Source organism: Anabrus simplex, chromosome 14, assembly GCF_040414725.1.
Source record: "Anabrus simplex isolate iqAnaSimp1 chromosome 14, ASM4041472v1, whole genome shotgun sequence".
Classification (NCBI taxonomy): domain Eukaryota; kingdom Metazoa; phylum Arthropoda; class Insecta; order Orthoptera; family Tettigoniidae; genus Anabrus; species Anabrus simplex.
In genome coordinates, this window is record NC_090278.1 from 44,936,475 (window position 1) to 44,949,423 (window position 12,949).

Below are 12,949 nucleotides of genomic sequence, written 5' to 3' on the forward strand. Positions count from 1 at the left end.
ATATAAATTAGGATACTTTAACTGCCTAGTCAGAACTACTAATGATTGGAATACAAGAATCAGCTGATTTTTATTATATTTTCTTGATACACTACACACTTTGTTCACAACTGTAGCCAACAGCGCTAATATTTGATTACGAAGAGCGACAATAATCAAAAACAATATGACTGTTAAGTATTTCGCCAGTGAAATGCTGTGTATTGTGTTGAAATCCATTCTTCACACAAAATTTACAAAAGTATTGAGTTATTTAAAGTTATTTCGTGATAGCTGGAACCGTTGAAATGCTATTTGAAATAGCCTGGCAATGCCTGCACTAATACACATTGACCGCTGCCGAAGTTACGACACTTTTTAATATCCTGTCTTTGTAAGTATTTTATCAACAAACCTAGTGATATTTTAATAATAATAATATTAAAAGAAATACAGATTTCTTATTTCACCCAGTCCTAAATTACAGGTTGCAATCTAGCGAACGCCTATGGAACTACTCAGTGTGAAAATTGTAAATAAATTCCACTAATCTCAAATTATGAAGAACAATAAACGCCAATATGTGAGGAACTAAATGTATCACTCACACACAAAATTTGCTAAATTTCTATAGCTATTAACTACTTTATCACTGAGATAATACAGAGCTCACTAGCACATCCAAAAAATGTGAACCATTAATTTTCTATCCTGGGGACTGGTTGTTTGAGTTTGTCCTTATAAACGACTGCTTATATTCCCACATCACTATCACAGCCACAGGAGCACACAACAGTGAGTACATCCCTCACACAGGAAGGGCATGCCGCCATAAATCTAAACAAAAATTACCTGATGTGCCAACCTTAATAAACAGATAAGGAGCCAATAATAGTGTGGTCATAATTCACGAGTAGGTGTCAGATTATGTTTGGTGGAAGTATAGAAATACTGGAATGTGACTTTAAAATTTGGAGTTACGATGGGAAAGGGATTATGTATTGTCCTAAATTTGCACTGAAATCTAGTAGCTAACTGATCACTTCCAAAACACTTTTATCGTTTCCATTTTGTCAGTTCTCTGCTAGCAAAACCTGTTGCCTCCAAACTTCATTTTACCGAGCTCGATAGCTGCAGTCGCTTAAGTGCGGCCAGTATCCAGTATTCGGGAGATAGTAGTTTCGAATCCCACTGTCGGCAGCCCTGAAAATGGTTTTCCGTGGTTTCCCATTTTCACACCAGGCAAATGCTGGGGCTGTACCTTAATTAAGGCCACGGCCGCTTCCTTCCACTCCTAGCTCTTCCCTGTCCCATCGTCGCCATCAGACCTATCTGTGTCGGTGCGACGTAAAGCAACTAGCAAAAAAAAACTTCATTTAAGCAAAAAACAACTAAATACAAACAAAATTACTCAGCGTTTTCACCACAATACTTGGAAAATGGCTTGAACATACTTGTAAGCAAAAATAATCTTTTCTACAATTTTAAATTAAATATGACAATATTGTATAGTAAAACATGCATTTGGACGACCGAGAAAACAACAGTTTCGTTGTGTACTCAAAGCCAGAAATGTATTTAATTTAACTCTTGTTTGTAAAAAGGTATCCACTAAAAAGAGATGAGAATCTGGCTGACTCTTGCCATCAACAGTTTATTGCTGCTGTTACTGTCAGTAACTTGCGTTGCTCAACTAGTTGTATTTTTTGTTTGTATTTAAAGTTTTACATTATTCGCTTTACTTTCCAGATTGGAAACCTCGAGTAACCCCAGCGATGACGAGGATGACTATACATCAAAGGAAAGAAAGGAAAAGTCATTTCCTTGTACGGTTTGTTCAAAGACATTCAGCCACAAGGCAGGCCTCGTTCGACATCAATCAGCACATGATGATTATAGACCTTACCCTTGTTCCATATGTGGGAAGGCATTTAAGCACACTGCACACCTCAAGAAACATGCGTTAATACACGAGGATCGGAGCTGTTCTATTGACGGTATTACGTTCACGTGTGGTATCTGTTCAAAGTCATTTAATAGCAAAGGTTCACTAAAACGGCACGAGTTGGCACATGAAAATCATCGGCCGTTCGTTTGTCCCACATGTGGAATGGCTTTTAAACAAGGAGGGCACCTTCAGTCGCATCTCCTTACACACTCTGATCAAAGAGCTCACGCGTGTGAAACTTGTGGAAAAACATTCCGTCATCGTCGGGACGTAATGATGCATCAAGCCGTACACACACAGTTAAAACAATTTGTGTGTACTATCTGCGGCCGTGCTTTCAGATTTCCAGGATCATTGAGGGGTCACTTACTAAGCCATTCTGGTGAGAAACCCTACGTTTGCAATTTTTGTGGTCAAGCGTTTCGGCAGAGAGTGTGCTTGAGATCCCATTTGCTCAAGCATTCAGGGGTTCGACCTTTTGCCTGTTCTATCTGCGGGAAGACTTTCAGGCATAATAAGGGGCTCAAGTCTCACACTATGAGCCATACTGGGGAGAGACCGCACGTTTGTGATATATGTGGCAAAGGATTCACTCTGCGTGGTACAATGAAAACACATCGAGCTCTGCATTCTGCTGAACGTCCGCATCCCTGCACAATTTGTGGCAGAATATTTCTGAATGTGGAAGAGCTGAGACATCATGTGATCACTCATTCGGTGCAACATCCTTCGTAGAGTAGTAAGAATGACTATTCTACAATTTGATTAATGTTATACAGACAGAGAGGGATATTATGCGATAGATATGTCCAGCCTCTGTTGTGAAGGAAGAAACTTTTTCATTAAATTTGGTACAGATCCTGCATATGCTTGGTGGGAAATGCTGGATTACTATCTTGAGTGCTGCGCACACTGGGATTTGAACCTATCCACGAAATGCGTGTCCCAAATCCAGGTGCCACCTACACAGTAATCTTGAGTATTAATCCTTACACTCAAATAAGGAGAAACTTAGGTGAATATTAACTCTAATCCATGACAGCAGACTGTTCACCCTATAAATAATAGTGTAGGCATTTTTCCCAGTAATGCAAGAAAATGTACTGAACGGTCTTCACACTTTATATTAGAGTAAAATATTCCAATAAAAGAGAGAAAAATATCAAATGCCTGTCTGGCGATCACTGAATGCGTTTTGTTATTTAAACGGGATCATTGACTATTCAGAAATTGTACCTGTGAACAGCTAGGGTGGAGGTACTCTTTCTAATATCCTTTTCTTATTTTGATGATTTTCTTGTTACAAAATTACCTTCAAACAATGTGAAAGTAAAAAATATTTCTAAGGTAACTCAAAACTAAGTAGACACAAATAAAATCACTACACATTATTATTATTATTATTATTATTATTATTATTATTATTATTATTATCTGTTAAACACTGAAACAACTTCTATTATCTAAATCAACTTTCAATCTATTAGGTCATGTTACTTGCATGTTATGTGTTGAAGAGATGTTCAGTAAGGGACAAGAGTGGCCAACTGGACACCGGTGGGATCCAAACCTAAAACCTCTCAATTTCGCGTTGGTTACTCTACCAATTGTGCTATGGATGCCGAGGTCATCATTGTTCTGCTGGAGAGGATCTATGCTACAGGTCTGGCACTACTGCTTTCACACTGGAGTGCATGCAAAGTTTCTGTTAATGACCACATTGTAATAGAAATCGACATAGCAGGACCTAATAGGTTGAAAGTCGATTTTGATTACAATGCTAGTGGCTTTACATCGCATTGACACAGAGAAGTCTTATGGCAACGATGAGATAGGAAAGACTTAGGAGTGGGAAGGAAGCAGCCATGGCCTTACTTTAAGTACAGCCCCAGCATTTGCCTGGTGTGAAAATGGGATACCATGGAAAACAATTTTCAGGGCTGCTGACAGTGGGATTCGAACCCACTATCTCCCGGATGGAAGCTCACAGCCGCGCGCCCCTAACTGCATGGCCAACTCGCCCAGTTTGATTACAGTGCGGTCGTGAAAATCCAATATTCAACTTATATCATTGTATTCTCCGAAGTAAATCCTAATCACACAACTCTGTACACCTGTGATGTTTGGCAGTTCTGATTGTCAGTGCATGATTACTGAATGCTACTGTGCTTTACTGTACTGTATTTACGGTTGGATGTTTGGAAATGTTCATAGTATATAAGTAAATTTCTCTTGAGAATTCAATTAGCATTTGTGTGCTGTGTATACAGGTTTGCAAATAGGATGCAGAGAGTTGAACTTAATTTCTGTTTTCGTTGAACATTTTTGGGGCTGATGACCTAGATGTTAGGCCCTTTTAAACAACAGTCAAGCATACTTGATTTTCTACATGCTTATTTATATAGTATGGCTTGTAAAACTACTGACTTATAAGCTTAAAGTTTAGACAATTATGATATGACACCAAGGAAATGAACAGATACTGTAGACCTCTTAAGTTAAAATACATAAGCAGGCTTCCATTGAACTTGGACTGTGTTTTAGTCATTTCTAAGCTCCTTTCATGTAACTAGGCTAATGTGTAGATGTGTTGTATTTAGAGCTAAAAGTATAAGCACTCTTCATGAAATTACATGCCTGTTGATCTGATTTTCGCCTTTAAACTGTCATAAAATAAGAATTTTTTGTGCACAACAAAATATGCAAAGGGCATTGTCCCTGCCCATATGATGAAAACAAGTTTTGTGCCTGTCAGTTTACTTATTTCAACATTTGCTGTGAATTTTGTATGTTAAAAAGGACTCCTCATGCCATTACCATGCAGCATTGGACTGTTCGACCAATCTTTAATTATACATCTAGCCCACTATATACAATGTCACAATTCATTGAACAGCTTCTTAGAAAACAATATTCTTCAGATAAGTCAATCAAGAATACCATAGAACTAATCAGCCTCAGAAAGTTAGGTAACTTAAACTTAAGTTATTTCATTCTACACATTCCTTCGATATTGTTAACAAGTACCTGACTATCAATACTACCTTACTTTTTTAATTATCAACAGAAATTTATTTGCCAACAGTCAGCTTAGCAAACTGGAAATTCGAGACTTTATGACCATCTTAAGGTTTTTAATTAATAATAATTACTCCACATTCTACAATGAAATAAAATGTTATTTGTTTTACGTCCCACTGACTACTCTAACAGTTTTCGGAGACGCCGATGTGCCGGAATTTAGTCCCGCAGGAGTTCTTTTACGTGCCAGTAAATCTACCGACACGATGCTGACGTATTTGATCACCTTCAAATACCACCGGACTGAGCCAGGATCGAACCTGCCAAGTTGGGGTCAGAAGGCCAGCGGCTTAACCGTCTGAGCCACTCAGCCCGGCATTCTACAATGTTGTATACAAACAAAATGGTTTGACTATGGAGTCACCGGCCTCGGGAATTTTAGCTGAGGTTTGCCTCGATTATCTAGAGCATTCCATAATTGATAACGATGTTAAATTTGCTCATATTCAGTTATGGGCCAGATGTGGATGACACGTTTGTAATCATTGATGATGATTCTATTGATGCACATTTTACCCTAGAAAACCTTCATAATATAGATGAGCACATCAAATTCTCCCTGGAATCAGAAACTAATTGATCAATCAATTTTCTGGATTTAATAATTAACATCCCTCCTCTTTTACTTACAGTATTTACAGAAAACCAACTCAAATGACTACTACCATTAGATATGACTCATGTCACCCTCAAACGCACAAGAGCACCACGTATTATAGTTTGGTAAATTGTGCTTTACAGATTCCCATGTCCAAAACTGATTTGAATAGAGAATTAAAAATTATCTATTCTACAACTAAAGCTAATGGCTTAAAGGAGGCCTTTATTGAAATAATTATTAACAAATTTAGGTATCAGACTAAAACCACCATACCAAGAAACAAATAAAATTATGTTAAGTTTTCAACATTTACTTTTAACAAGGATGTATATAAGGTCACAAAATGTTTCAAAAACAAAATGTTATGATTTCTTTTTTTACTAACCCCTCCTCTATTAAAAAGGGAAACTTTTTTAAAATCAAGTCTATATATTGGCTCTAATTAATGTTCTTGCTCATATTGAAGTCAAACAGGTTGTTGCTTCAAAATCAGGTACGCGGAACATGATAAAGCAATAAAATATAACACGTTTTCAGTAATGGAGGATTCTAACCATACCTTTACTGAATTCAATAAAGATATTGAGATATTGGATGTCCTAAACGAATGTCCCAAGCTTGATGCTATGGAAAATTTTTATATTCACTTGGACCAATATTTAAATGCAGGCCTAAATTTCAATGACATCTCTGAGAACCAAGAATTTTGTTTGATTTTCTTATTTTACTTCTTACTAATAACAAAACTCCTAACTGCAGGTCTATTTTTCATATTATGCATAACACATTCTTACATTATGCATATCCTTCACCATACCCTCCATCGTTCCATTCTCTCTCTTGCCTGTTTCACCTCCACTTGTCCCCCTACCTTCTCTTTCCTTTTTAGCCTGACAATTTACTTACTTTTATTTTCAAATTTTACTTCAACTTATTTCTCTTTGCATTATTTATTTTTCTTTATTCTTGTTTTTGCTCCTTTGACCCTGCATTGAAGCGAGAAAAATTCCCATGTAGTTCTTATTAATATTACAACTTCCACATTTTTAAAAATATTTCAGTATTCAAATGAAAGGAAAGTATCCACAGCTGTAGTACAGTTCCCATAGAAACAATTTACATCTTTTAAAATGAGTGACTGTTCACAGCTTTTAATGTTTATAAAGGAACTTTATACATGTTTCATCCTTTGTACTTCTGATCAATTGTGAGAAGACCTTTTATTTAAATTGTGAATCTTCCTACTCTAAGTAGAACTCAGGATTTTCAAGATTCCATCTTGAGTTAAATAATTATATTAAAGTGTCATTCTAATTGTTAATGTCATATTTAGAGAGAAACTCTATATGTGGTTCAGCCTTTGTATAAAGTTTCAATTATGGCAAGACTATTTATTTGAGAATCTTACGGTTCTAAGTCTAACTCAGTACTTTGAAAGTTCTAACTTGAGTGAAAAGAATTATGTTGTGTTAAGTGTCGTTCTAATCGTGACATCATGATTTTGAAATTGTGATTATTATGTCTCCCTTAGTTTATGACAGGAAGAACGTGAACGTCTCGTATGTTTACGTTTCACGCGTGACGCTGCTGGATGGCTGATTTGCCACTAGGGATTAACCAACCATTTAAATCTCCACACTGTAGTATGCAGTGGTGTTCATTTTATAAGTAGGATAATATTTATCTAAACAAAAATCAGTGATAAATGTACAATTCTTGAGGACAAGTGGATTGTGTTTCTGAAGTCTGTGTAGTTTGCGAGTGCGTGCTTGTGCGTGGGGGTCCGCAGATCAAAGAACAAAGGCAGAAGGCTGCACAATAGATCCTCAAATTAAGAAGAAACTTTCGATAGTAATACTTGTCTCTGATAATAATTACTATCCTCTTTCCGTGCTCATGTCCGTAGTGCTGCTAGAACTTGTAGTTCGTCAGATTTAAAGCCACCTCTAGGATCTCTAAGTCATTTCTGACTGTGTTAATCACAATTCGACAATACTCCTTCGTACATCGATATCTAATTTCAAAACTTCCTTCATCTAAGAGAAATGGGTCACTCCGCATCTTAAAGTGTTTTATTTTACGAACATTTCCAGCCTCCATAACTTTAAAATGTTCTGTCTTCTACTGTACGTTAAAAATATTGTGGAGATCTTCAACGTTGCTTTCCGTTCTTTCAATGTGTGCTCAGTGGATACGTCGGGTATTTCACCACGATTATTACTGCAGACAATGAATGCCACTAAATAAACTGATCACTCGTTTCTTTTTCGTCACTCGCTGCTATACAAGTTTCCTGGTCTGTATAAGTAATTCAGTGAATAACTATGCCAGATGTAGGCCCTATATACACCGGGCGAGTTGGTCGTGCAGTTGGGGGCTGAGCTTGCATCCGGGAGACAGTTTGTTCGAACCCCACTGTCGGCAGCCCTGAAAATTGTTTTTTGTGGTTTCCCATTTTCACACCAGGCAAATGTACCTTAATTCAGGCCACGACCGATTCCTTCCAATCCTAGGCCTTTCCTGTCCCTTCGTCGCCGTAAGACCTATCTCTGTCGGTGCGACGTAAAACAAATAGCAAAAAATGTGTATACAGGAGGATTAATTAGTAACAAATTACACATAAACGGAGTATAAACCTCGTATAAAAGTTATACACCGTTTATTAGTAAGACTGCAAGCAGAAAAATAATGCGTACCGGTACCACATTTACCGGTACTCAAATTGAAACGATTCCCCGCCGACAATGTAAAGCAAACTTCTTACGAAAACCTGTTCAGAATTATTTACTGGCGATGTAATGCTTTAGTACATTCTGGGAGCTGTGGCCAGCAGCAACAAGGGAGGTGCTGGATCCCTGTGGTCAACTGTAATACTAACTCCAGGTGTGATCTGGAAAGGTGATAAATGAATGGATAAAATGGATATAACTCACGGTCTGGTCGTATCTGGAAACTTCTACAGTTTGAAGTAAACCTGCTTCCTGTTCCTCACTTTCTCCACGCAGTAGAGAAAATGTACATGTAAATAGAAGCCCATATGTGAATTATAAATTAGAATTGCAAGAAGGATGGGTGCAGTACAGTTGAATGTGTATGCGTGCGCGTGTGGGAATGAGTGCGTATAGAATAAACCAAGATAATTATTATTCTAAGAGTGCAGTGTTTGGAGAGTAAATATGTAAATTTAAAATTGTCTATATGTAAATGTTCAGGGGAGTTTATGTAAACATACATGTGGGGTTGGAGACACTTCCTTCGTGTATGTAGGGCTTGCTCTTTCTCCATCTACCACTCGTAAATCGTACAAGTACAACACAAGGAAAGTGCATAATAATAATAATAATATCTCTCGTTTGAGGGTTGCTGTAGACAAAAAGACCGAGCTCCTCGCTCATGGGGGTGCCTAAACCAAGACGTCATCTGCATGCTCTTGCGTATAGTCTTCAGGCTATTAGCACAGCCTCCAGTGTGTTTCCTGTATTGTACTGACATTGTCAGTATACTTCGATATAAGTCGAACGCTTGTGATTGATTAAATGAGGTTGGAACAAAGGAAACAGTTTTTAATTGTCCAAGAATGCTTGAATATGCATTAGAACTAGGGGTTCACATGCTTAAAACCTTTTCTGAACGTCTAACAGCGCAAAGAATACATGAAGTAAGGAGAACAACAATCAACAAACATCAAGAACTAGCACACTTTACGTCAAGCAGGACCTACTACAATTGTAGGCACTGAACAAAGAAGATCGCCGTCTCAGTTTCGATTTTTTCCGTAAAGAACGGATAAGGAGTGAAAGTGTGGGAACTGTGGGTGTGGCGAGGCACTGAGGGGTATGAGGGAGATAGGAAGGAAGGTAGGCCTCTTTCAAACACTGTACAGGTTACAGTAGGCGTACAAGAGGAATGGGAAGGAAAGTGGAGAATTGTAGAAGACAGGTGGTCAAATGCTCGTAGGGGAAGGAGATTGCAGGTGAAGGGCTCTATTCAGGATCAGAATTCAGAGCATGTGTCGTGAGAAATTGGTACTAGTCACTCTAAGACAACAACAGAAGGAAAATGAGGAACAGGGAACTGTTGTTGAGATGTGTGGAAGTAGGAGCAAGGAAAAAGCTAGGAAAGGGAAATCCAGAGTAGAGGATAGGAAAAGACAGGTGGAACAGGTTGTGGGAGGGAGAAAGGGAGGAGGAAGTAGCTTCTGCAGCTATCAGGAAAGATAGGGCTGGCCAGTAGGGGAGGGGATCAGTTGAGGTGGGTAGGGTTGAGACTCTGATCATGGGACGATTCCATCGTCAGACATGTGGGGAAAGTGTGTGGAGGAAAGGGAATCAGGGTGGAGAGTTATCCAGGAATTAGATTGAGACAAATGTTGAGGAAAGTAGAATAGAAGGAGGAGGGGAAGGAGAAGGCGGTAGTGTTTCACGTTGGTACTAACAACGGAAGGCAAGCTGGTATAAGTACCAACATGACCTTGATAATGTTGTGAGATGGACAGCAGGCAATGGTATGTTGATAAACGGGGTTAAAAGTCAGGTTGTGAGCTTCATGAATAGGAAAAGTCTTCTCAGTTTTAATTACTGCGTTGATGGGGTGAAAGTTTCTTTTGGGGATCATTGTAAGTAGGTGTTATTATAAGGAAATATCTTCATTGGGATAATCACATAAATGGGATTGTAAATAAAGGGTACAGATGTCTGCACGTGTTGTGAGGGTGTTTAGGGGTTGTAGTAAGGATGTAAAGGAGAGGTCATATAAGTCTCGAGTAAGACCCCATCTAGAGTATATTTCCAGTGTATGGGACCCTCACCAGGATTACTTGATTCAAGAAATAGAAAAAATCCAAAGAAAAGCAGCTCGATTTGTTTTGAGTGATTTCAGACAAAAGAGTAGCGTTATAAAGAAAAGTTGCATTGTTTGGGCTGGGAAGAACTGGGAGAAAGGAGACGAGCTGCTCGACTGAGTGGTATGTTCCAAGCTGTCAGCGGAGAGATGGCGTGGAATGACATTAGTAGACGAATAAATTTGAGCGGCGTCTTTAAATGTAGGAATTATCACAATATGAATATAAAGTTGGAATTCAAGAGGACAAATTGGGGCAAATATTCAATTATTAAAGAATTGGAGTAACTTAAGATGTTCAATACATTTCCTTTTTCTTTGAAATCGTTCAATAAAAGGCTAGGTAAACAACAGATAGGGAATATGAAGAGGAGAGTGTTGGGACGGACACAAACACCCAGTCCCCGAACAGAAGAATTAATCAGAAGCAATTAAAATCCCCGACCCCGCTGGGAATAGAAACCGGGACCCTCTGAACTGAAGGCGAGTACGCTGACCAATCATTCAACGAGTCGGACATCCATAATTAAGCTATCTCAAGACAAATATGCACCATGCTAGTCAACTTCATACAATGATGTCCCTAATCTAGACTTAGGCTGTCACGCGACAAATATTTGCCACCACTCAACACAAAATACATTTCTAACTTGTGAGTGGAATGTGAAATACTAGCACGAACAGGCTCACTGTGTTGTACAGCAATCTCACTGCTACCCGGCAAGCAAGACTGAGGCTAATGTTCAGCTTCTCGAAGTTGCAACTTATCCTGTGAAATTTAGGAATTCACGGCCCTTTCCTGTTATCACGGAACTGTGGCGAGGGAGTTGGAAATCATGTTTTTTTTCACAAGGGATGACAACGAACATTTTCAGGGCTAGGAAAAACGTGATGGTACTATGCAGCAATAGCAAAAATTCGTCATGCAATAAGTGAGGTATTTTTTTATTTAGATTTAATATGATGAGAATTGGGACTTTGAAGGTGGAAGGGTCTCGGAGACAAGGCCTGCCAGCATGGAGATGGATTGACTCCGTCAAATCCAACATGAACATGCTACTGAAGGATCTGACTTGAGTCTACGTCCACTTTACGGCACCTGATCATCATCAGCGGGAAAAGCACTAACAAGTATTTTCTTTCTTACTCAAACAACTTGAATGTTCAATTGTTTAAACCTTTAAAATAAAAGTGACCGGCTCCTTACGTGATACTCCCACGTCGCGCGTCCTAACCGGCTTGTTGGCGGACCTGAGGGATATATAATACCTCTCGCGGACCAAACACACACCCCATGTGGGTGGAAGAGGCAGACGAAGAATTCATCCCTGTATCCTCTGCCTATCGTAAGAGGCGACTAAAAGGGGCGACCAAGGGATGATCCAATTAGAACCATGAAACTACTTGTAATTAGTATTATCACGCAGGGAACACCATGGGTTGCGTTACTTGGGCGTAGTACCACTATGTTAGTTACGCAATAGGTTTGTGATTAGTAACGACAGTGTGTGAATCAGGAGATGGGTCTTACAGTACCTGTGATTCGTACCCCTATATGAGCGACACCATGGTTCTGCCTTACAGGCCAGTCAGTTTGACATGCTTTGTATGTAAGTTTTGGGAAAGCATTCTTTCTGATTATATTAAACATGTTTGCAAAATTAATAACGGGTTTGATAGAAGGCAGTTTGGATTTAGAAAAGGTTATTCCACCTGTAGGATTCCAGCAGGATATAGCAGATATCCTGGATTCAGAAGGTCAATTGGACTGTATCGCGATTGACCTATCTAAGGCATTTGATAGGGTAGATCATGGGAGACTACTGGCAAAAATGAGTGCAATTGGACTTGACAAAAGAGTGACTGAATGGGTGTCTCAGTTTCTAGGAAATAGGACTCAGAGAATTAGAGTAGGTGAAGCTTTATCTGTCCCTGTAAAAATTAAGAGGGGAATTCCTCAAAGCAGTATTATTGGACCTTTATATTTTCTTATATATATCAATGATATGTGTAAAGAAGTTGAATCAGAGATAAGGCTTTTCGCATGTGATGTTATTCTCTATAGAGTAATACTGATCCCACTACTGAATTGTTTGCACCGTGCACGCTATTTCCGACATGTACGAGACCTTTGACGATGAGCGTGAGAGTCATAGTATTTGAATAGTGATTCGACCCTTGGCTGGAGTTGAACTCATTGTGTTGCCGATACCGGCAATGTCTGGATGTTTGGGTGTGTGTTGACGAATGAGGGGAGTAAAAGGATCACGTATCGCTCAGCTCAATTTTCATTTTTGATCTTGTTTCTGCACCTTATATTTGGGGTGCGGTGATATTTATGTTGGCTTTGAAGCAATCTCGATCGCGACGCCGCCATGTTTGTTTTTCTTATATTTAGGCTATGAGCATGCCTTATTTTTCTCTTTGGGTTTTGATAATTGCTTCTTTGGTCCATAGATGTTCCCCCTCTGTGCCATGACGATACCTGCGTTCCTTTGTAT

General features: G+C 38.9%; 1 protein-coding gene across 2 annotated transcripts in view; it reads left to right on the top strand.

Annotated features, from left to right (window-relative positions):
* LOC136885264 (zinc finger protein OZF) overlaps positions 1 to 12,949 on the top strand; it is a 199,902-nt gene that overhangs the window by 85,117 nt on the left and 101,836 nt on the right. Inside the window, exon 6 of one of the 2 annotated variants that reach the window (XM_067157748.2) lies at positions 1,729 to 4,524. The exons of the other annotated variant lie outside the window; for it this stretch is intronic. Within the exon in view, the coding sequence (XP_067013849.2) occupies positions 1,729 to 2,662 (934 nt within the window). The 3' untranslated portion in view covers positions 2,663 to 4,524. Of the gene's footprint in view, positions 1 to 1,728; positions 4,525 to 12,949 lie in introns of those variants that run through there. 2 annotated transcript variants of the gene reach the window in all.